This window comes from Pelophylax lessonae (genome assembly GCF_965119305.1).
Source record: "Pelophylax lessonae genome assembly, chromosome: 11".
Lineage (NCBI taxonomy): Eukaryota > Metazoa > Chordata > Amphibia > Anura > Ranidae > Pelophylax > Pelophylax lessonae.
Window position 1 is genome coordinate 221,098,882 of NC_138778.1, and position 22,066 is coordinate 221,120,947.

General features: G+C 46.1%; 1 protein-coding gene across 3 annotated transcripts in view; it reads right to left on the reverse strand.

Annotated features, from left to right (window-relative positions):
* Positions 1-673: 673 nt before the first annotated feature.
* The window catches only part of TSHZ2 (teashirt zinc finger homeobox 2), a 255,581-nt gene continuing 234,188 nt past the window's right edge, over positions 674-22,066 (reverse strand). For all 3 annotated transcript variants that reach the window (XM_082272180.1, XM_082272181.1, XM_082272179.1), the window contains one exon: positions 674-4,700. In XM_082272180.1, coding sequence (XP_082128306.1) covers positions 1,645-4,700 — 3,056 coding nt within the window. In that variant the 3' untranslated portion in view covers positions 674-1,644. The remainder of the gene's footprint in view (positions 4,701-22,066) is intronic.

Here is a 22,066-nt window from a genome sequence, read left to right on the forward strand (position 1 = left end):
CCGACCGATCGGCCGTCTTTTGTCCAGTGTTGTTGTGTTGGTTGAAATGTGCTCTAGACTGCCAACAACAACCAACTGCAGAAGTGATGTCATGTTCTGGTCTACTTTTCGTGTGTTTTTTCTTCTCTGGGCATGCCCAGTCTTGCTCATCTGACTTTTGTCGGCCGAAATCTGTACTGACTGACGAACAATCGGCCGTTCTGTTGACGGCCAACAAAAATTTTATAGCATGCACACCAGATTTTGTTCGGCCGAAAAGTCGTAGTCGGTTGTCGGAAGCATCATACTAACAAGCCGACAATCGGCCGATCGGGCGGCGGCCGAAAATTCACGGCCAACAATCGGTACGTGTGTACGGGGCTTTAGACATCACATTTTCGTCCTATTGGAAAGGAACTGGATGTGGTAGTTCATTCCATATAGGGCCAATAAGACTGACGAGTACATTTCAGGATTAGTAAAAGCTGCTATAATAATTAGAGATGGGGGGGGGGGGGGGGGGGTTGACAATACTTATTTTTTGGTTTCTTCTTTTGCATTGCATACACTATTAGGCCAAAAGTTTGTGGACACCTGACCATTAAACCTATATGAGCTTGTAGGACATCCCATTCCAAAATGGAGTTGCCCACCCCCACGTTCTTTGCTACTATAACCACCTCTAGTCTTTACCAAGATTGTGGAGTTCTGTCACACCAAACTCATCAAACTATGTCTTTAAAGACCAGGCTTTGTGCACCGGAACGTCATCATTTGAAGGGGTTTCCACATGCTTTTGGCCATATAGTGTATATATACTAGTGATCTTAAACTAGCGGCTGTTGTTGCTTGTGGAGCCCTTTCAGCAGTTCAGTACCTGTCTGAATAAAGTTAGCCAAGCCAAAAGGGTTAGAAATTATATCTTTCCAATACAATATTAGTGCATAGGTAATTTTTGGGTTTCATTTGTCCAGTGACCTTGGCAAGGAGACACTTGTTACCATATTGTGAGCTAGAAAATGTTGGGGCCCTCATTAGGTTGATGTGTTCATAGGTGTGTATAGAAACCTGAAATTTTCTTCTTGATAGACAAGTCAACTCCAGGGTCACCTCGTAGGGACAGTGAGTTCAGCACACTCTACAGTGTGTATTCGACATAAAAAAAACCATTCCCTCTTAATTTGCATGTACCACAAGTTAAACCCTGTAGTGTGTATTGGATCTGCAATGTTATAGAGGCAAATCACTTCTACTGTGAATGCGTCTCATTTGTGGCTGCAGGGCGGGCCAACTGGCCCTTTGGGAAATGTGACCCCAACCATCATACTAGGAAAGCTCTTCCTCATATGTAGATAGGCCTGGTTACAGCTAAATTTGGGACTGGTGGAGCTTCTATGGGATATGGATTTAGCAGCAACATTTTATAAAAACCAAAAGTAAATGGAAAATCTGCATGTGGCAGGGGTCTCTGACCCGCCAGAACATAATGCAAAGTAGACCAGTATATACATCACCAGATATATATACACCGACATACACCTGACACTTCAATAGGTTTACTACTTCTATGAAAGCACACAAGCCCGTTCTGTTGGTTTCTTAAACTGTACAGTCCAAAGAAAAAAAAAAAAAGATTAAACTCAGAATCAATGCATCATATAGAAATTACTCCTCATCAATCTCAGCTACAAACTGTGAATGATGTTCTGGGGACTTGCTATGTGTTTTGCTTAAGTGCAGCTTGACTGCATGTTTGCTGGCAAATGTCCGACAACACAATTTACATTTAAACTTGGAGTCCGTATCGTCTTCCCCAGCTACAGGTTGAGGGGACCGTTGAACAGCTACTCGCGAGATCTCCTTTTCGACCTTGGTTTGCTGTTCAACAGTCAGTCTGTTCATGTCTTTCATCTGGAATCCAAGATGGGTCTCTAAGTGGTTTATGTAGCTGGAGGGGGTTCTAAACTGAGATGCACAGTCACTGCAGTAAAACACGGGGTGTCCTTTATCCATGTTTTTCAAAAATTTTGTCCCTCCAGTCTTCCGAAGCTGATACTTGACATTGGCCAACCAGTGGCTGATCGTTGTCATGGACAGTCCAGTAAACTTTGAAATCTGCATTCGTTCTTGAGGTCCAAGGTCCGATAACAAATATTTTCCCTCTGAAGTCTGGAAGAGACTGGAGGCAAACTGGGCTTGTAAAATAAGGAGATGCTGAGGATTCCAGTTCGATTGTCTTCCCTTTCTTTTATGCAGTGATGAGACCTCGGTGGGGACTACGTCAATGTGCCTGGAGTCCATGTCTAGTTTCATGGGGCCCATTCTTCCAGAAGATACATGCTTTGGAGTTGTAGCTTTTGGAAGAATTTTGACCATATCAGCTATGTCTGACAGAGCGTGCTTCTGAGGTGGAGACCTGCAAGACTTGGCTTTAGCAGACTCAACCTTTTTATTCTTAGATTTGGTGAGGTCAATGGGCTGGTCACTGGTTTCAAATAAAAATTGGGATGCAGGCCGCGGTGGAGTGAGACATACAGCTGGTTTCTCCACCCGGTTCATAGGGGGCTTCTGAAACACGGTGACCAGACTTGTGGAATTGGAACTTCCTGGAGACCTCAGTGATTCGGAGGCTTTTCCTAGGTGATTGTTTAGAACAGACTGCAAAGCACTGAGAGGGTTTACGCATGGGATATCAGGCGAACAATTTGCTGAATTCCTCAGTGCTGAACAGTCTTCACTTCCTGGTGAAGACTCTAATGGCTCCAGGAACTTTGCCTTCTCCTTTTCACAATTCTGTTTAATTTTATCCTCTGGTCTTGGTGGGCTGTTTGGTTCTTTTCTCATCTCAAGTAAGTCTAAGGTTTTGGGTGACTCTTCATTTATGTCTGTGGGCATTCCATCCATCTTAATTTCTTCCGATGGTTCTGTTTCTAATTCTGCATCCTCAAACTCCTCTTTAACTTGTGTAGATTGGGGTTCGGGAGGAGTGTTTGAAGGAAGATGCACAGATTTGCCTTTTGGAGCAATCGGCCTAAACTTATTAGAGAAGGAGTTCCTCATTTGCATTACTTGAGAATTAAGAGACATCGAAGGTTTCATGACATCTGAGATTTGGTATGCGGCATGGATGCTGGGATACGCACTCCAGCTTGGAGTTCCATTTTGGGCCTTGTTAATTGCTGAGGTTACCGTGTTTTCTAAAGATTTCAGAATGTCACCTCCTTCCTTAGAAGCATCTTCCAAATCTTCTTCTCTTAAGTATTGGTATTTCAATGTTGGATCTAAAGGCTTTTCTAGAGCTTCCCTATGCTCCTCGCTTGTGTCTGCTTTTTCATCTTTGTTACCTTCTTCTGAATTGTCTTCTTTACATTCTTTACTGGTCATCATTTCCGACGTTGATCCCCCAGAAGGAGAGCTTGCGGATGGCTTTGACTGACTGTCGCTTGACGGGGAATCCGAGAGGGACTGCATCTTTTCTACAGCGAGTGGGTCCAAGACCAGCTGCTTGCCCTTTTTTGAGGCTGAATTAGTAACTTTCAAGAAATGTCCAGTAACCATCATGTGTGTGGTGAGCTGCTGCAACGTGTCGTGAGAACTACCACATTCCATGCACTTAAGAATTTGAGACTTGCAGGCTTCAAACTGCCAAGTATAGCTGGCACCATTTTGATATCCATAGCGGTTGTTGGAGGGCAGTTGGGTGTTTGAGTTTTTCTGCATGCTACAGTGCTCCACAAAGGAACCCGTGGTGGAATCTGGCGAGCACGGTCGGGTCACTTCAAAAACTCGTTTTTTCGTAGAAGGGACCATTTTAGATGAGATGCTTGGAATGGGTTCCTTCAAAGGCACTTTTTGGTAATGTTTCGTTTTTATCATGTGGACACTTAGATCTTGAAGCGAGTCAAACGAGTCACCACAAAACATGCATTTTAAAACTTTCTGTGCATCCTCTTTGTCCATGTCCTGAAAAGCCCGTTTTCTAGGCTTTGAGTAACTGGTTGGTCTGTGCTTGTCTTTCTTGCGGTTGTCGTCTTGATAATGGCCCATTTCGTTCATGTGCACAGTAAGTTCCACCAAGGTATCGTACGCAGCACTGCACTGTCTACAGCGAAACCTGCTGGCACCTGTGAAAACTGTGTTGTACATTTTTGAGTTTTGCCGGTACAGCTGGACAGAGCTGAAAAGATTCGGCTTGGAAATGGATTTCGCAGGTAGGTTTTGCTGTAAACTTTTGGAAAGGGCATCCTGATGCCAATCAAAATCTCCTTTACTGGTTCCGTTACGGCTTTCACATGCTTTTCTGTCGGCATGAGGCACCTTAAGACTCAGTCCTAAGTTTGTCCAGTAGGAGTCGGACAATATGTTGGCATAGGACATCTTCATTTTATTGATGCAGTCCTGTGCTTCTCCTTGCAGCCTGGGTTGTTGGTTTGTTTTTTGGTCCTGAGCATCTTTAGGAGATGATAAGCTTTTCATATCCGCAACCTGGTCACTGGCATCGCTTAGTAAGGATTCGTTTTCCCCATCTTGGTTGCACGTGTGGCTTGCTGGGGAGCCCTGGAAGCTCAAGCTTCTCTTTGGGTCCCCAGCTACCTCTTGTTCCTCATCGGTGGGGGAGTACGTGCTGTCCTGGGGTTGGGCGGTGGAGGTGCTGTCATCATCTTCCTCCTCTTCATCTTTTATGCTGTCGCCTTTCAAGTCCTCTTCGTCTTGGAAGTAACCTGGAGATGAAAAAATACACAAAGTTAATACACACTCTCATACTGACATTACATAATACTTCTGAAAGACCAACTAACACCCCCACTCAAATAAGCCTTAAGGGGATGAAGAATAAGCTGTAATAACCTACCCCCCCCCCCTTTATTTATTTAAGATAATAAAAATAAATGAATAAAATACATGAATATATTTTAATAATTATCAATGGAACAAAAACCGCTTAACCACTTAAGCCCCAGCCCTATTTCGGACACTTTTTGTTTACAAGTTAAAACCAGTATTTTTTTCCTAGAAAACTACTTAGAACCCCCAAACATTATATATATTTTTTTAGCAAACACTCTGGAGAATAAAATGTCGGTCATTGCAATATTTTTTGTCACGCGGTATTTGCGCAGCGGTCTTTAAAACGCCATTTTTTTGGAAAAATTTTGAAAAATCATATTTCACTGCATTTAAAAAAATACTAAAAACAGTAAAGTTAGCCCATTTTTTTGTATATTGTGAAAGATGATGTCACGCCGAGTAAATAGATACCCAACATGTTACGGTTTAAAATTGCGCCCCCCCGTGGGATGGCGACAAACTACGGTCAATAGAGATCTCAATCGGCGACGCTTTAAATTTATTTAACGGTTACCAGATTAGAGTTAGAGTGTAGCTCTTTTTTTTATTATTGCCCACGCTCTGGCGATCGCGGCGATACCTCACATGTGTGGTTTGAACAGCGATTTCATTCGCGGCTCGACTTCCGTATACGTTTTTTTTTGTGCGCGAGCTAACGGTGACGGGGGCGGCTACATTTTTTTTTTTTCCTATTTATTTTATTTTTTTTTTAACTTTATTACAGGTTTTTAAAGAAAAATAAATCTGATCACTTTTATTGCTGTCACAAGCAATGTAAACATCCTTTGTGACACCAATATGCAGTGACAGGTACTCTTTATGGAGGGATCGAGGGTCTAAAAGACCCCAAACCCCTCCACTACACTTCCATGTATGCAAAACGCTGAAAACTGCGTTTTTGCATACAGCCGTGTTTTAAATTTGCCGCTTTTTGCAGCACAGTAACCCGGAAGTGACGTCATGGACGCCGCCTCCGTGTTACGTCATCGAAGACCCGATCTAAGCCGTTTCCGGCATTGATCGGGACTCCATCCAGCCAGCGGACGAGCAAAGTCACGGAAGGCGGCGGGAGGGGGGGAGGGACGTCCCCTCCCGCTCACCCGGGTAACGATCTAGCGGCTCCCGAGCCGCATCGGTCGTTACGGACGGAAAGCCGACCGTTGGCTCTAAACCACGGTACCGGGATGATGTCTCTAGCTAGAGGCATCATCCCGGTATACTACCGCAAAGTCTGCCGATGTAGATCTACGTAAGATCTACGTAAGTGGTTAAAAAATACACCAATCTGCCCCGATGCAAGCTACAAAAGAAAAGCTCCGGAACTTTGAGCTTCAGGTGACCTGTAGAGCAGATGTGAACCAACTCCTTAGAGAATATATGATTTTTTTCTCCTCCAGCATTTTGAAACTTCAAGCTAAACAATGCTGAGGTGTGGATTGGGGCCCTTTTACATGGTCAGATCATGGTCTGATCTGAGCAGAGTGGGCTGGTGACAGGTCCGTGTCTGCTCAGTTTCTGCACAGTGGACACGTACAGACCCCACTTAGGAGTCTGGGAGTAAACTGACCCCACTATCCGTTTACTCCCAGCTGCCTTTGATGCAGTCCACCCCAACGGAAGAGGGCGCAGTCCTCCTCCATTTTTTTTTTTGTTACTGGACCTTATCGGACCCAGAGGTAGGTGTGTGTGAGTAGACACAAGTCCATATACACCCACCGGTCCAAAGGGATGCACAAACAAGGTCCATAAGGTCATAGATGAACTTCACTGGCCTGCACATAGCCCTGACCTCTACCTGAATTAAAGTGGAGACTGCAAGCCAGGCCTTCTCTACAACATAAGTGCCTGACCCTTATAAATCCACTTCTGGAAGAATGGTCAAACATTCCCAAAAACACACTCCTAAACCTTGTGGACAGCCTTCCCAAAAGAGTTGAAGCTTTTATAGCTGCAAAGGGTGGGCCAACTAAATTTTGAACCCTACGGACTAAGACTGGCATGCCATTAAAGTTCAAGTGCGTGTAAAGGCAGGCGTCCCAACAATTTTGGTAATATGGTGTACATTCTGCATCTAGCGCCCACCATTCATTTTTCTGACGTAGGTCACACAAAGAACAACTTGTGATTGGCTACGGTGGGCAACAGTACAGACTCCAATTGTTCCGGCGAAGGTAAGCCGAGTATAATTTCAGGTACGCGGGGAGGATTTCTTCCCCAACATGTTCTTGCTCCGGATTCCCAGGCAGCGGCGCTTTTTTGAACGTTTCGGGCTAGTGCCGGGGAACAATGCACTTCGTGGCCTTTGAAGTTGTGCTGCACATTCGTCTGAAAGATCCAGCGGAGGTCGGCTCACATCAGACAAATGTTTAGTGTTATCACAGAAAGCCACAAAAGCTGGAATTTCATCAATATTTCACAACAGCCTTGGGGAAATTGTAGATTGCACTGCTGCAGGGCAGCTAATGGAATCGCACACTAGGGTTTTGTACATTTCAAATCAGCAGCCAGCCAGAGAAAAAATACCTTTCAATTTGTAACAGCAAACAAAAGTGAAAATCGGACGAGGGGAGGGGGAGGGATGACTGTTAAATGCCGCTAACATTTTGCATGTCGCCAGGAAAGGAACGGCGATGTTGCTGCTTCCGTAGGTGTAATAAAGATGGATGCTGGTTTTGGAACATGAAATTCCATCTGTAACAGGTCGGATGTACAAGAGAACGGGTCAGACGTACAAGAGAACGGCTCCAAACAAAATATTCTATTTCTCCAACTGACACCAATGATGGGGCACTATTCCTCCCACTGACACCAATGATGGGGCACTATTCCTCCCACTGACATCAATGATGGGGCACTATTCCTTCCACTGACACCAATGATTGGGCACTATTCCTCCCACTGACACCAATGATGGGGCACTATTCCTCCCACTTACACCAATGATGGGGCACTATTCCTCCCACTGATACCAATGATGGGGCACTATTCCTCCCACTCGCATCAATGATGGGGTACTATTCCTCCCACTGACACCAATGATGGGGCACTATTCCTCCCACTGACACCAATGATGGGGCACTAGTCCTTCCACTAACACCAATGATGGGGCACTATTCCTCCCACTGACACCAACGATGGGGCACTATTCCTTCCACTGACACCAATGATGGGGCACCATTCCTCCCACTGACACCAATGATGGGGCACCATTCCTCCCACTGACACCAATGATGGGGCACTATTTCTCCAACTGACACCAATGATGGGGCACTATTCCTCCCACAGACACCAATGATGGTGCACTATTCCTCCCACAGACACCAATGATGGTGCACTATTCCTCCCACAGACACCAATGATGGGGCACTATTCCTCCCACTGACACCAATGATGGGGCACTATTCCTTCCACTGACACCAACGATGGGGCACTATTCCTTCCACTGACACCAATGATGGGGCACCATTCCTCCCACTGACACCAATGATGGGGCACCATTCCTCCCACTGACACCAATGATGGGGCACTATTTCTCCAACTGACACCAATGATGGGGCACTATTCCTCCCACTGACACCAATGATGGGGCACTATTCCTCCCACAGACACCAATGATGGTGCACTATTCCTCCCACAGACACCAATGATGGGGCACTATTCCTCCCACTGACACCAATGATGGGGCACTATTCCTTCCACTGACACCAATGATGGGGCACTATTTCTCCAACTGACACCAATGATGGGGCACTATTCCTCCCACTGACACCAATGATGGGGCACTATTCCTCCCACTGATACCAATGATGGTATGTTGTTACAGATGCCAGGCTCTTTTCTATTCCCACTGGCCACAGTCTGGCCCCACAAAGTCTTAAGGACAGTAGTCTGGTCCTTTATTAACAAAGTTTGGAGACCCCTGCTCTGGAGGAACCCTAGGCTTCCATGGAACCCTGGTTGAGAAACCCTGGGCTACATACTTGTCTCCAGTCAGTGCCTCGCTGAATTGATCAGCAGGAGGATAAGGATGACAGATCTGAAGTCTACACCTTTAAAAGCCAATCAACTTAGCAGAACACCCTTCTCTATCCAGCAAGTCACTGCAAAATCAATACAGAACCAAAAGGGGTCAGCTAGAAAAATCTCAAACTGCAGAGATGGACCATAATGGCAGCGGTAGCTTAGTGGTTGAACTGCTGGCCGTGTCATATTGCAGGGCACACCCTTTACAATGCATTTAAAGGGGAACACTACTCATAGTATTACTCACTGTATGGTATGTAGGCCCCCGATTACACATAAAGAAATACATTTTTACATGGTCACAATGAATTCAATATATGTCTATCCCAATTAAATATTTCATGAGTGAACACACCGCCACATTGTCAATATGTCAGCTTATTCAGTCAATGCACATTAACATATCTCCTTCACAAATACACTATGATCTAACGTATATATACTGCCCAATTGATATACACATTGTAGCCATCAAGTGTTATTGCCCCTTTATCAATACACATCTTCCCAGGAGACCACTATATTATGACCACCTCATAAATGGCGATACAGTGATGCGATGAGAGTAGCATGGTTTGGTCAGCAGGTGGGACTGCTGTAACATTTCGTATGACTTTTATTTGGCTCGCTCTTACGTTGTTCAGCCCCGGGGACGCGGCGATACGCGATCAGTAAAATTGAATACACTTCTGATGACTGCGGCGTGTCAGAAGAGCTGACGAGTTTATGTAATTTAATGACAGATCCATCAAGTCTGGATGAACGTATGGCAGGGCAGAGCAGTTTCACAATTTTATTAGCTCTAAATCCCCGCCATGAAAGGTAATATGTTTTAATTGACCTATAAAAAAGCTGCGATTCAGCGGCTGTCCTCCAGGAAGACTGATGTGATTAATGCTCCGTCAGGAGAGAGTGATGGCCGACTTGGGGCACTGACATTCCATGTCAGGAACAGAACGAAGCTGGGACGCCTGGCCGGCTGTTCTTCTGTCCAGTGATGTCCCTTCAAGAGGAAATAAAATAATGTACCTCTTCTCTGTACTGCTCAGGGGGTCCTTATCTACCACATGGGTTGTCAGATAATTATTCAAAGCAGGGTATTGAAACCATTGTCCTAAACCGTTCTGTGCACAATGGAGTTTGCACTATAGGTCATGCCCAGCACCCAAGGTAACATCCAGCCCCTGAAGTCATGCCCAACTTCGGAGGTCATGTCTGGCACCCATGGTCTCACTCAACCTTTGAGGTCACATGCAACTTCAGAGATCATGTTCAGGTCTCAAGGACTCACCCAGCCCCTCAAATCACACCCAGCTTTCATTATCACATCAGGTCTCACTCAGCCCCTGAAGTCACACCTAGCTTTTGAGATCATGTTAGGCTCCCAAGGTTTTACCTAGCGCCTGAAGTTACACCCAGGTTTTTAAGGTCATGTTAGACCCCCAAGGTCTCACCCAGCCCCTGAAGTCATACTCAGCTTTTGTGTTCATGTCAGGTCTCACCCAGCCCCTTAACTCACACCCAGCTTTTGAGGTCACGTTCGGCCCCCCAGGTCTTACCCAGATTTTGAGATCATGTTTGGCTCCCAAGGTTTTACCCAGCCCCGGAAGTCACACCCAGGTTTTTAAGGTCATGTTAGGCCCCCAAGGTCTCACCCAGCCCCTGAAGTCATACTCAGCTTTTGTGGTCACGTCAGGTCTCACCCAGCCCCTTAACTCACACCCAGCTTTTGAGGTCACGTTCGGCCCCCCAGGTCTTACCCAGATTTTGAGATCATGTTCGGCTCCCAAGGTTTGACCCAGCGCCTGAAGTCGCACCCAGGTTTTTAAGGTCATGTTAGGCCCCCAAGGTCTCACCCAGCCCCTGAAGTCACACCTAGCTTTTGAGGTCACGTTCTGCCCTTAATTTCTAACCCAGCCCCTGAAGTTACGCACAGCTTTTGAGCTCACATATGGCCCACAGGTTATAACCCAGCCCCTGAAGTTACACCCAAATTCTGAGGTCATGCCTGGTCCCCCAAGGACTTACCCAGCCAATAAAGTCACACACAGCTTTTGAGCTCACATATAGCCCACAAGTTCTAACCCAGCCCCTGAAGTTACGCACAGCTTTTGAGCTCACATATGGCCCACAGGTTATAACCCAGCCCTTGAAGTTACACCCAAATTCTGAGGTCATGCCTGGTCCCCCGAGGACTTACCCAGTGCCTGAAGTCACACCCGACTTTTGAGGTCACGTCCAGCCCCCAAGGGCTTACCCAGCCCCTGAGAAGTAACTGCAATATCGTTGAATCACAGAAGTTCTTGGGGATCGGGACAATTTTGAATCACATTTAGCGAACCTAATGTATCCCTTGTTGTCACTCTCTAGCACTCCCCCCAGGTGTCTGCATAGGTACATGTAATACTGCCTCTGTATAAATGTTAGGAGGATGAGAAAGAAACCCCCCAATGCAAGCAAAAAGAAGACACCTTATGCAATCAGGTAATGTTCCCAGGTGAGGTGAATCTTCAAATCTGTATATGTAATGAAATTAACACTACTGAAAAGATTTGTTATGGGCCCCCAAAATACATTTTGGTCTGGGCCTACCTTTCTTATTTTCCCCCTTTACTGGCCAAGAATGAAAACTACATTAATTGTTGATGCCATATGCCATCCAATAAACATCCCCAGCAGAGGTGTGCAGATAAAGAGCCCCCCCCACTCTTGGCCATTTGACATCATAGATCACATGGCAAAGCCCAGAGAGTATGTGGAAAAATGTCCTATTTGTACTCGGGGTCATCTTCAAATACCATGTCTCTCTGTTGTGGGGGAAATAACAATCCTAGGCCTCCCCTCTCCGTAGATGAAACTGCTGCAACCCATGTTACTACAACTCTGCAAATATGGTACAAATGTAAAAGTCACACCAACATGACAATACAATTCTGCTCTGCATCGTATAACATACTGGCTGCAGAAGCGACTGTGAGTATTCATTGACACTGGGCTGAGGTTTGGAAGCACCTTTAACCAAGTACATGGCGTCCAATGTGCATTGATCCAATTGGCCCTTGATATTCATACCGGCATCCACATGGAGATGAAATATCTGCGTATTGCAGAAAATCTCTAAGCAACATCCCCTGACTCTGGGTATGTCCTCAATGATGTCACTGGACAACATGGCTGCCCTCCAGCCTCCTCCGTGAGGGTGGTCGTGTGGTTTTCTAGCGCTGTCTCTCTGTTAGATTGATGGTGCAGCTGAAACCGGCTTCCTGTCCTTGTCTATGATCATTGCAAACAATATTGTAGCAGCAGTGAAGCTCCTGGAGGGAAAGCAGAGATTAATTTAGTTTATGTGTTATGGGAGTGCTTGCTTCTCAGTCCTACGCAGGTACAGTGTGCGCTGCCATCGCTGGAACTCCTGACAAATGACGCCGGTGATTAATGAGCGCGGCACGCTCATCACTCTTTTGTTCTGCGATCATGTAGGAAAAGTCTTTCTTCCTCCCCGCAATGAATTGTTAGTTTCTGGCACCAGGTAAAAAATGGCACTCGGGTGCTTGCCGCCATTGTGTGTCTACTGCTGAATTACAGACTGTCAGGTGTCAGAGCACTATTACACCGCGCGTGTGGTCGCGTATCCTGGGGAGGAGGAGAAACGACCTCTGCCATTCAGGATGAATGCAGGGGGCGGGCGGTCGTAGAACAGAGATGTAGTGGCGAAGAGCTAATGACAGGGAATGGCGATCACTCCTATGGCACCGCCGAAAACACTGAAGCTGCAGATCTTTGATTTTTAAAGTGGAACTCCAGAAACCTTCTCTCAGAAGAAGACCTGTGTGAGAAGACTCTGATGAAAGCAGCCATTCCTGAAATACAGACTGCATGCTCATTCTAAAACAAGGGGCTCGTGAGGAAGGTTCAAAGCCACTGCCCAGAACTGCAGGAATACGAGGTGCAAGGCGCATAAAGCACTTCCAATGTTAAGGCATTAATCTGATAGGATGCCGATTATCTGGCAGAGACTGGTGGAGATTTAGGGGGAGAATACCTGTGGGATTGATTTATCCAATAGGATGTGGTTACTCCAAGATAATATGCTGTGGTATAAGCAGTACACTTGGACACACCTACAGCATGACAGGGACCCAAGGGTTCTGTTCCGAGCAGTTTTTGGATCATCACCAAAGGTCTGGCTGCCATGTGATGTTTGGACAGCCTAAAGGTACTATCCATCCAAAACCGAAAATCAAGAGCTGTTATACATGACCTAATCTGACCCATTCTGTTTAATCCAGACGTTGCTTTAGAGCCCTGGTCCACCCCTGGCCAAAATCTCTTTACTGCTAGCAATCTCTTCTGAGCTCTGTGAACTTGCAGGTTGGGTGTTCCCAACCCCGCCCCGTTAAAAAGACATATTGTCATAGTATTAAAAAAAAATTTTAATTCAGTTTTAGTTTATACATTTACAATACTTACCTTAAGTATCTCTGTTGACACCAACCTTCACTGTCTTGCAGAGCTTGGGATGCCACTAGGATCTGGCACCCCATAGAAAGCTATGCAACACTGCAGGGTGCGTCCAGTACCTCTGTTTACGTACTGCCTGTTGTGGCTTACTCCACCTCTCAACAAACTTATTGTTGTAGCTCTGCAGCTCTAAGGGGAAGCGTGACATTGCAGCTGGGAAGTATAGTGGAATATGTAGTCATCCCAAACCATTTTACCATTGCACACCATATGGGAACTCTTCTTAGTGAAGGTACTGCAATGACCGACCTCTGGCATTGTCAAAACCATCTCTAAATATGTTGTCATCACACCAATAAATAATTTGGAATGGTCAGGGATCAGGTTTGGAGACCAGTAGCTAAAGCAGTAGAGAGGCTCCCACCGACCAGCAGTATAGGTATACAAGCAGGTCACCCTGGCTCACCTGAGGTGTGGGGTCTAAGCACTAACTGGTATTCACCAGAGTCAAAGGAAAAGGTCCATAAGCCGCACATCATGAAGTAGACCCATATGCATAAAGTGAGAAGAATAGCAGCCTCAGCCCAGACTCCAGCCAAGCCACATCCCCAATGCGTTTTGCTGCACCCCTTGGAGCCTATCATGGTGTTCACTAGAACACCTGGTGGTGGAGACGAGTTTTGCTGCATGTTAGTACCAGGTTGTTGTCCTCAGGATCACCCCACCAGGAGCTGAGCAAGTCTGGGGCCAGAAGTGGATATAAAAGGTAGGGATCAAGCAGAAGCGTAGTCAGTAAAAAAGCCAAAGGTCAGTAACAAGTGGTTGCAGGTTGAGATTAAGCATAAGCGTAGTCAAGGAACAAGCCAAAGGTTGGCAACAAGTGGTAGCGAAGCTGTGACGAGAGCAAGATATTGGCTGGAGAGAGCACAATAATCTGGCAAACAGGAAATGCAAAGGAATGGCTAAAATAGGAAGCTCTTGGGCAGAGTAAAAAGTTCAAGGTTTCAGAGAAACAAGGTTCAAGGCAAGATTGTGCAAGAAAGTGTTCAGGGAGCTGTCCAGAATCTCAGGTGGCTCAACAAGAAGAGACACCGCCAGATACAGCAGAGGTTGCAGGTTCAGCAGTATAATAGAGTGAAGATTGGAGTCAAGAAAGGTACAAATGGTGAGTCTTACTAATTAATGATACTAATAATCTTGTAATCGTTGAGTGGCATCCCTTTCACCATGTTGGAGACAGCACAGAGGAATGCAGGTCTCCTTGTAATACACAACATGGGCCACACTGAGGCCCTTCTCAGATGTTCCTTTATGGCCAACTCAGTAGGGACTGAGATGACCCAACAGTTGTCTACGTTGGAAGGCCCCTGCTACATCCAGACAGGTGCGCCCACCTCTTCTCTTTATCTTGGCATCTGGAAAGTTGTGTTTCCATATACAGTATATGAAAATATAGATCTCTGAAATCAGAATGTGTGCAGTATGAATAGCATTCAGCATTATAAAGAGTCTTTGTGAGATGAATACCGCCAGCCAGTAAACGAGGAGTGACACTAAGGTTAGCCCATCATGTCGCCTTTGATATGAGGAATATAATTTCTTTAAAAAAACCAATATGACCTCATTTACAGAGCGATGTATGTGGGAGGCCGGTCAGCCGTAATACAAGTCTGTGCAGACAGCCGCATGGTGAGGCCAAAGTGGAATCTCAATGATTATCCCTCGCATTTGAAATTCTAATATTTGCCCCAGTGGTTCAACTGCGGGACTCACAAAGTATCATATCAAGCTCATTAAAGTGTGAGCAGCTTGTAGACCAGAGGAAGGTGGATGGGAGGGGAGAGGGGCCGCAGCGGTGTGACCTTCACCACAACGTACTGTGCATTTCATCCCATCACTACACCGGAGGGCCAGACGTCCAATGCAGACCTTACAGACCCTGGGCAAGAACTCAACCCCGTAGTGCTACAAGTACTGGAGAACAAGATGTTTCTGAAAAAAACAGAGGAAGACAGGTCCGATGACAGAGCAAATCGACTCAGAGACGTCTTATTTCCTGCAACTACAATTATTGCTAGCTGGTGGAGTGTGGGTGGGTTGGAGGGGGTTACCCCATAGGTCACAGATCTCCAAACTACGGCCCCCCAGCTGTTGCGGAACTACACATCCCATGAGGCATTGTAAAACTTTGCCATTCACAGACATGACTAGGCATGATGGGAATTGTAGTTCCTGAGCAACTGGAGGGCCATAGTTTGGAGATCCCTGGTATAGGTATACAGTTTACCTATAAATGTTAAAATGTAAATAGTTAGGGGCCAAATTTCTTTCATCTTTTGGTTTTTAGGCATATAAACTTTATATCTGATTTTTTTTACTATTTATATAGAATCTTTATTTTACAAGTAAGTTAAAGCGGAGCTCCACCCAAAAGAGGAAGTTCTGCTTTAAGGCCTCCTCTCTTGCTCCTGTTTGTGAAATGGAACTTTTGGGGAGGAGGGGGAGCAGGTACTTGATTTCGACAAGTACCCACACCCACGTCCGCTTCGACCGCCTAGGCCAGGGATGGTAAACCCTGGCACCCCAGATGTTTTGGAAGTACATTTCCCATGATGCCTCAACTACACTGCAGAGTGCATGAGCATCATGGTAAATGTAGTCCCAAAAGATCTGGGGGGCCAAGGTTCACCATCACTGGCCTAGGCTACCAGAAGCTGAAGTTCTCCTTCCCTCCCTCCCTCTTGCAGTCTTCTGGGACATGTGACAGGTGGCATGTGAAGGACCATTCACAATGTACAGCGTTGCTCGCGCATGCGCAGTAGGCGTCCGGCTGTGAAGCCACAAGCTGTCACAGCTGGGTGCCCATATTAAAGATGCCGGTACTGGGAAGAGAGGACACGGAGAAAACGGCTGGGATGAGCACATCGCTGGATCTTGGGACAGGTGAGTGAGTGGCTGTTTATTACCTCCTAAACAGGAGGATCACAGACGCTCTGTGTTCATTCCAGAGAGAACGACGGTCAGTAGACCGTCGTTCTCTCTCCACGGGGAGTGATCGTGGGTTGCACGGCGGCAATAGATCAGCTGCCCCGCTGCCCAATGGGGGGCGCGCGCGAGCGCTCCCATGAACTGACATACATTGGTTCGCGCAGCCGAGCCAGCCTGCCGTATATATCTGCGGCGGGCGAATAGCAAGTGGTTAAAGTGCAGCACTATAAAATCTCCAGATTTCGATATCTGGTCCAATACATCAAAACGTGGAAAGGTATAGCTGGAAAAAACTGCAGAGCCTGGTGCTTCAGAGGGAAAGATAAAGCCATCACCTGATAACACTGCCTTGTACCATCAAATGTGGACTACCACAAGGGGAGGTCAAGATCACAGTACTGTTGAATCATGGACCGGTAACTTAAGGGGATAGTATGCTTTACTCCTCCTCAAATATAGTCTCCAAGCTGGCTCCACTAGATCCTTCCAAGTATTATGTGAAAAACAGAATACATCTCATCGTGTAGTATATTCGACTTAGTTTATTATTAAAAAAGCATCACACTCACTTTAACGAAGATAAAAAGCAGCGTGTGATAATACTAATCAGCGTTTCCAACCAGAAAGATGACCGCCACATTCTAATGAGTGATTACGTCACACACCACTGCTCCTCCCTATGCGTTTCGTCATTGATGACGTCATAGAAAATTGCTATACCTTTTCTTTATCTTTACTGCATTGATATTTAATAAATGTTTTTATTATTCTGTTTAAATGCATTGATTTCAGTTCCCTGTAACGTGCATTTCTGGGAAGTGTAAAAATCCCTCTTTGCGGTTGGACTGTCCCTGCACTACAAGGCTCAACTGTTTGTTTATTCCAGGGTGGAGTAGAAAGACTTTAAATTACCCGATCCTCCAATCCCACCCCTAAGCTCCGGCAGGCGACGCTCCCCCATGTGTTGGTGGGGGAACTGCTGTCCCTCAGCATTATATTCAATTCAGGACTGTGGAGCCTGCACTAATCTTGATGGCATCGGGACCTTAGACCGCTGGAGCATAGGGGATACCCGATCCTCCACTGCCCCCCAGGCAGATTGCACTCCCCCATGCTGACTATCCCTCTGCGTTATCACATCCAATGCAGGCAATGGACCCTGCATTGATCTTGTTGGAGTCCCGTGGAGCTGCACGGAGGCTGCAATGAAAACCTCTCTGAGCCGACGCACATTACTGTAAATACAATTCACAAATGCAGTTTTATGTCCCATAACAGCACTGCTCCTGCCACTGTTATTAATGCCTGTCAGATCTATTCATCCAGCTAGCGCTGACAGCGCCGGGTCTGCTATCTAAATTTACATCATAAATAAGTCAGGACTATGCAGGCTTTACTAAGCCTTCCAACAGCCGGGGTAAACTCTGTACAGGAACGCCACTTTGCTGCTGTAAAGTCTCCGTCAATGTTCCTCGCAGTCTGGGAGGTGTGTGGGCGCTGCGTCTCTACTGGTACCGTGGAAAGGAAATACTTGCTATATACAGCCGTGCCGCATGGGGGGAGGATACATTATTGAGGGATTCATTCTATTTTATTTTGCCTTTGTACTGTGTGAATGCAGATATTAGAACATTAGCTTGAAAAAAATATTCAAATTAATCTAGTCCAGATGTGGCCCTTTGCTTGCCTTTATCTTGCCCTTGGTGTCCCACAGACACCAAAGATGGGGCACTATTCCTCCCACAGATACCAGTGATGGGGCACTATTCCTCCCACTGACACCAACGATGGGGCACCCTTCCTTCCACTGACACCAACGATGGGGCACCATTCCTTCCACTGATACAAGTGATGGGGCATTATTCCTCCCACTCATACCAGTGATGGGGCACTATTCCTCACACTGATACAAGTGATGGGGCACTATTCCTCCCACTGACACCAATGATGGGGCACTATTCCTCCCACTGACACCAATGATGGGGTACTATTTCCCCCACTGATACCAATGATGGGACACTATTCCTCCCACTGATACCAATGATGGGGTACTATTCCTCCCACTGATACCAATGATGGAGCACTATTCCTCCCACTGACACCAATGATGGGGTACTATTTCCCCCACTGATACCAATGATGGGGCACTATTCCTTCCACTGACACCAATGATGATGCACCATTCCTCCCACTGACACCAATGATGGGGCACTATTCCTCCCACTGACACCAATGATGGGGCACCATTCCTCTCACTGACACCAATGATGGGGCACCATTCCTCTCACTGACACCAATGATGGGGCACCATTCCTCCCACTGATACAAGTGATGGGGCACTATTCCTCCAACTGATACCAATGATTGGGCATGATTCCTCCCACAGACACCAATGATGGGGCACCACTCCTCCCATGGACACAAACGCTGGGGAACCATTCCTACATTGAGCACCAACAATGGGGCTCCATTCCTTCAACTAAAGCCAAAGATGGGGCACTTTTTGCTCTCACTGACACCACTGCGTTTTCTAATCCCATTGGCCACAGTCTGGCCTCTTTAAAGCCTCAAGGCCAGTAAACTGGCCCCTTTGTTTAGAAAGTTTGGAGACCCCTGATCTAATCCAACAAATAGAAAAATAAATAAATAGAAAACCTCCATATACACAATCCTGTACCCACAGATCATCCAGAGGAAGGCAAAAAAAAAAAAAAGGGAAAGGAAATGTCATCAGGGCTACCATTAGAAATCAGGAGGCAGCATGCCAAGCACATCATGGTGATTAGTGGGTGGGGCAAAACTGCGCTAAGAGTGGGAAGGGCTTAAAACTTGAGCTTACATAAACTTTTTTTTTTTTTTTTACATTTCTTCATTTGCTTCCTGTTCTCTGGTCTGGGCCAAAATAATGTCATACATGCCAGGAGTCTTCATGGAAGGAGGGGCTTTCTTAGCTAAGCACACCCTCTGACCTGCATGCCTGAGCTAAGGGCATATGGACTCCAGAAAGTAATGTTTGCTTTGATTATTAAAAGATGAATTAAATATTTGTGATGCTCCCGCTTGGATTGGTGTTTTTATGCAGCTGGACTCCAGGTTTGAATCGGCAAGGAGGCAACAAACACTAGAGTATAAACCGTACCCATTGGGGACAGAGCATTGTACGGTGGGTAACCTGCATAGACATTTCCAACCAACCGACGCTCAGAAGAAACGTAAACGAGCGAAGAGGAAGAAATGGCTTTCTTTTATGTTTGCGGCACTAATTAGTTTACAGGTTGCGGGTATTATTCACCGCGCAGAACCAGAGATAAGTTTAATTACACCTGATAGAGATAATATTCCAAGTTTGGAGCGTATTAGGCCAGAATTAGGCCTTGATGTTTTGTATTTAAGAAGTTCTGAAGTACCAGTCCTCGCCGCCGCTCTAATCACAAACTATTTTCCCCAAGTGCTGCAAAAAAAAAAAAAAAAAGAAAAAGTTCAGCATCTAAACATAAAGAGCTTTTAATCTTTTCATTTGCCGAAGCTTTTAGAGCGCCGACTTGAAAGAGCAGATTATAGCCTAGACCGCCGGCGTACGGCAAACGCGGGGACAGCGAGCGCTGCGCACAGGACGATCAATCACCATACTTTCATAACCTACAAAACACGGCGCAGTTTTCCACAAAGCACAATAAGGAGAATGAATGGCCGCGCCGCGATTAAAATACACATTACCGCCGTGCGATTTGTTTACTGCTGGGTTCACGGTACAAGCGGTTAAAACACTGCCACGTACAATGTTATAAGTGAGGATTATTTTCTATAAAAGCTCAGAACTGCGTATGGTGGGGAGTTTATAGAAATACCTGATTTATACCATTAAATGCTGACGTATGATTTGTTCTGAAAGCACGATGCCACCTAGTTGGTGATCAGAGACTTTTTCTGAAAGCACGATGCCACCTAGTGGGCGATCAGAGACTTGTTCTGAAAGCACGATGCCACCTAGTTGGTGATCAGAGACTTGTTCTGAAAGCACGGTGCCACCTAGTGGGCGATCAGAGACTTGTTCTGAAAGCACGATGCCACCTAGTGGGTGATCAGAGACTTGTTCTGAAAGCATGGTACAACCCAGTGGGTGATTACAGCCTTTTTCTGAAAGCACGGTGCCATCTAGTGGGCGATCAGAGACTTGTTCTGAAAGCACGGTGCCACCTAGTGGGCGATCAGAGACTTGTTCTGAAAGCACGGTGCCACCTAGTGGGCGATCAGAGACTTGTTCTGAATGCACGGTGCCAGGTGCCACGCAGTGGTTGATAACAGACTTGTTATGAAAGCACGGTGCCACCTAGTGGGTGATCAGAGACTTGTTCTGAAAGCATGGTGCCACGCAGTGGGTAATAACAGACTTGTTTTGAAAGCACGTTGCCACCTAGTGGACTATTAGAGACTTGTTCTGAAAGCACGATGCCACCCAGTGGGTGATAACAGACTTGTTCTGAAAGCATGGTGCCACCTAGTGGGCGATTAGAGACTTGTTCTGAGAGCACCGTTCCACCTAGTGGGTGATCAGAGACTTATTCTAAAAGCACTGTGCCACCTAGTGGGCGATTAGAGACTTGTTCTGAAAGCATGGTGCCACGCAGTGGGTGATAACAGACTTGTTTTGAAAGCAAGGTGCCACCTAGTGGACTATTAGAGACTTTTTCTGAGAGCACGGTGCCACCAAGTGGGTGATAACAGACTTGCTCTGAAAGCACGGTGCCACCCAGTGGGTGATAACAGACTTGTTCTAAAAACACGGTGCCACCTAGTGGGCGATTAGAGACTTGTTCTGAGAGCACGGTGCCACCTAGTAGGTGTTGTTCTGAGAGCACAGTTCCACCTAGAGGGTGATATTAGACTTGCTCTGAGAGCATAGTGCCACCTAGTGTGTGATCACAGTCTTGTTCTGAGAGCATGGTGCCACCTAGTGGGTGATTACAGACCTGTTCTAAAAGCACAGTGCCCCCTAGTGGGCGATCAGAGACTTGTTCTGAGAGCACGGTGCCACCTAGTGGCCGGTTAGAGACTACAGCGGAACTAGTTCACTCCTGCCCAGGACACCACCACCCACGATGCCTGACAACACCTAAAGAACACCTCCGCTAACAACTAATCACATCCCAAATTACTATTGCAATTTCAAAACAATACAGCCTTCTGTGAGAAATGTAACAGTTGCAAACATGTAGAAGAATTTTGACGAATAGGGGGTGTGGCCACTCCTAATCTAACATGTAACAGGTGACTTGCATGTGGACACACCAACCATTAGTAAGCTGAAAAGCCTACAAAAGATTGGTAATGATAGACGGGGGGAATTTATTGTAGAAGGGGACACATTTTCCAGGAACCAGGGCCGCCCCCTTTGCTGTACCGGGAGATCCGGCATACGGTAAGTGATACGCTGTATCCGCTAGTAATGATTTCTCGGTTTCCTCCTCTCTCTGAGTCTACACACGTTTATTTACAGAGGATTTATTCCCAGAGGATTCCATGAAAACTGCGCCGGGCGCCTGAAGCCGCCTCCTATGTTAACAGGTGATGATAGGCGAATGAAACACAATAATTACAGGTGGCGTTTAATTAAAAGAATGAAGAATAAAAATTAACTCATTAGTGGCATGGCGCCTCATCCATCCTAAATGTCCAGGTGAAGAACTTTGAAGTCTTGGATGGAGAATGCCTGGATAAGCAGTGGATCTGGATTCCTTTTATTGATATTGGTACATGTACTAGATAA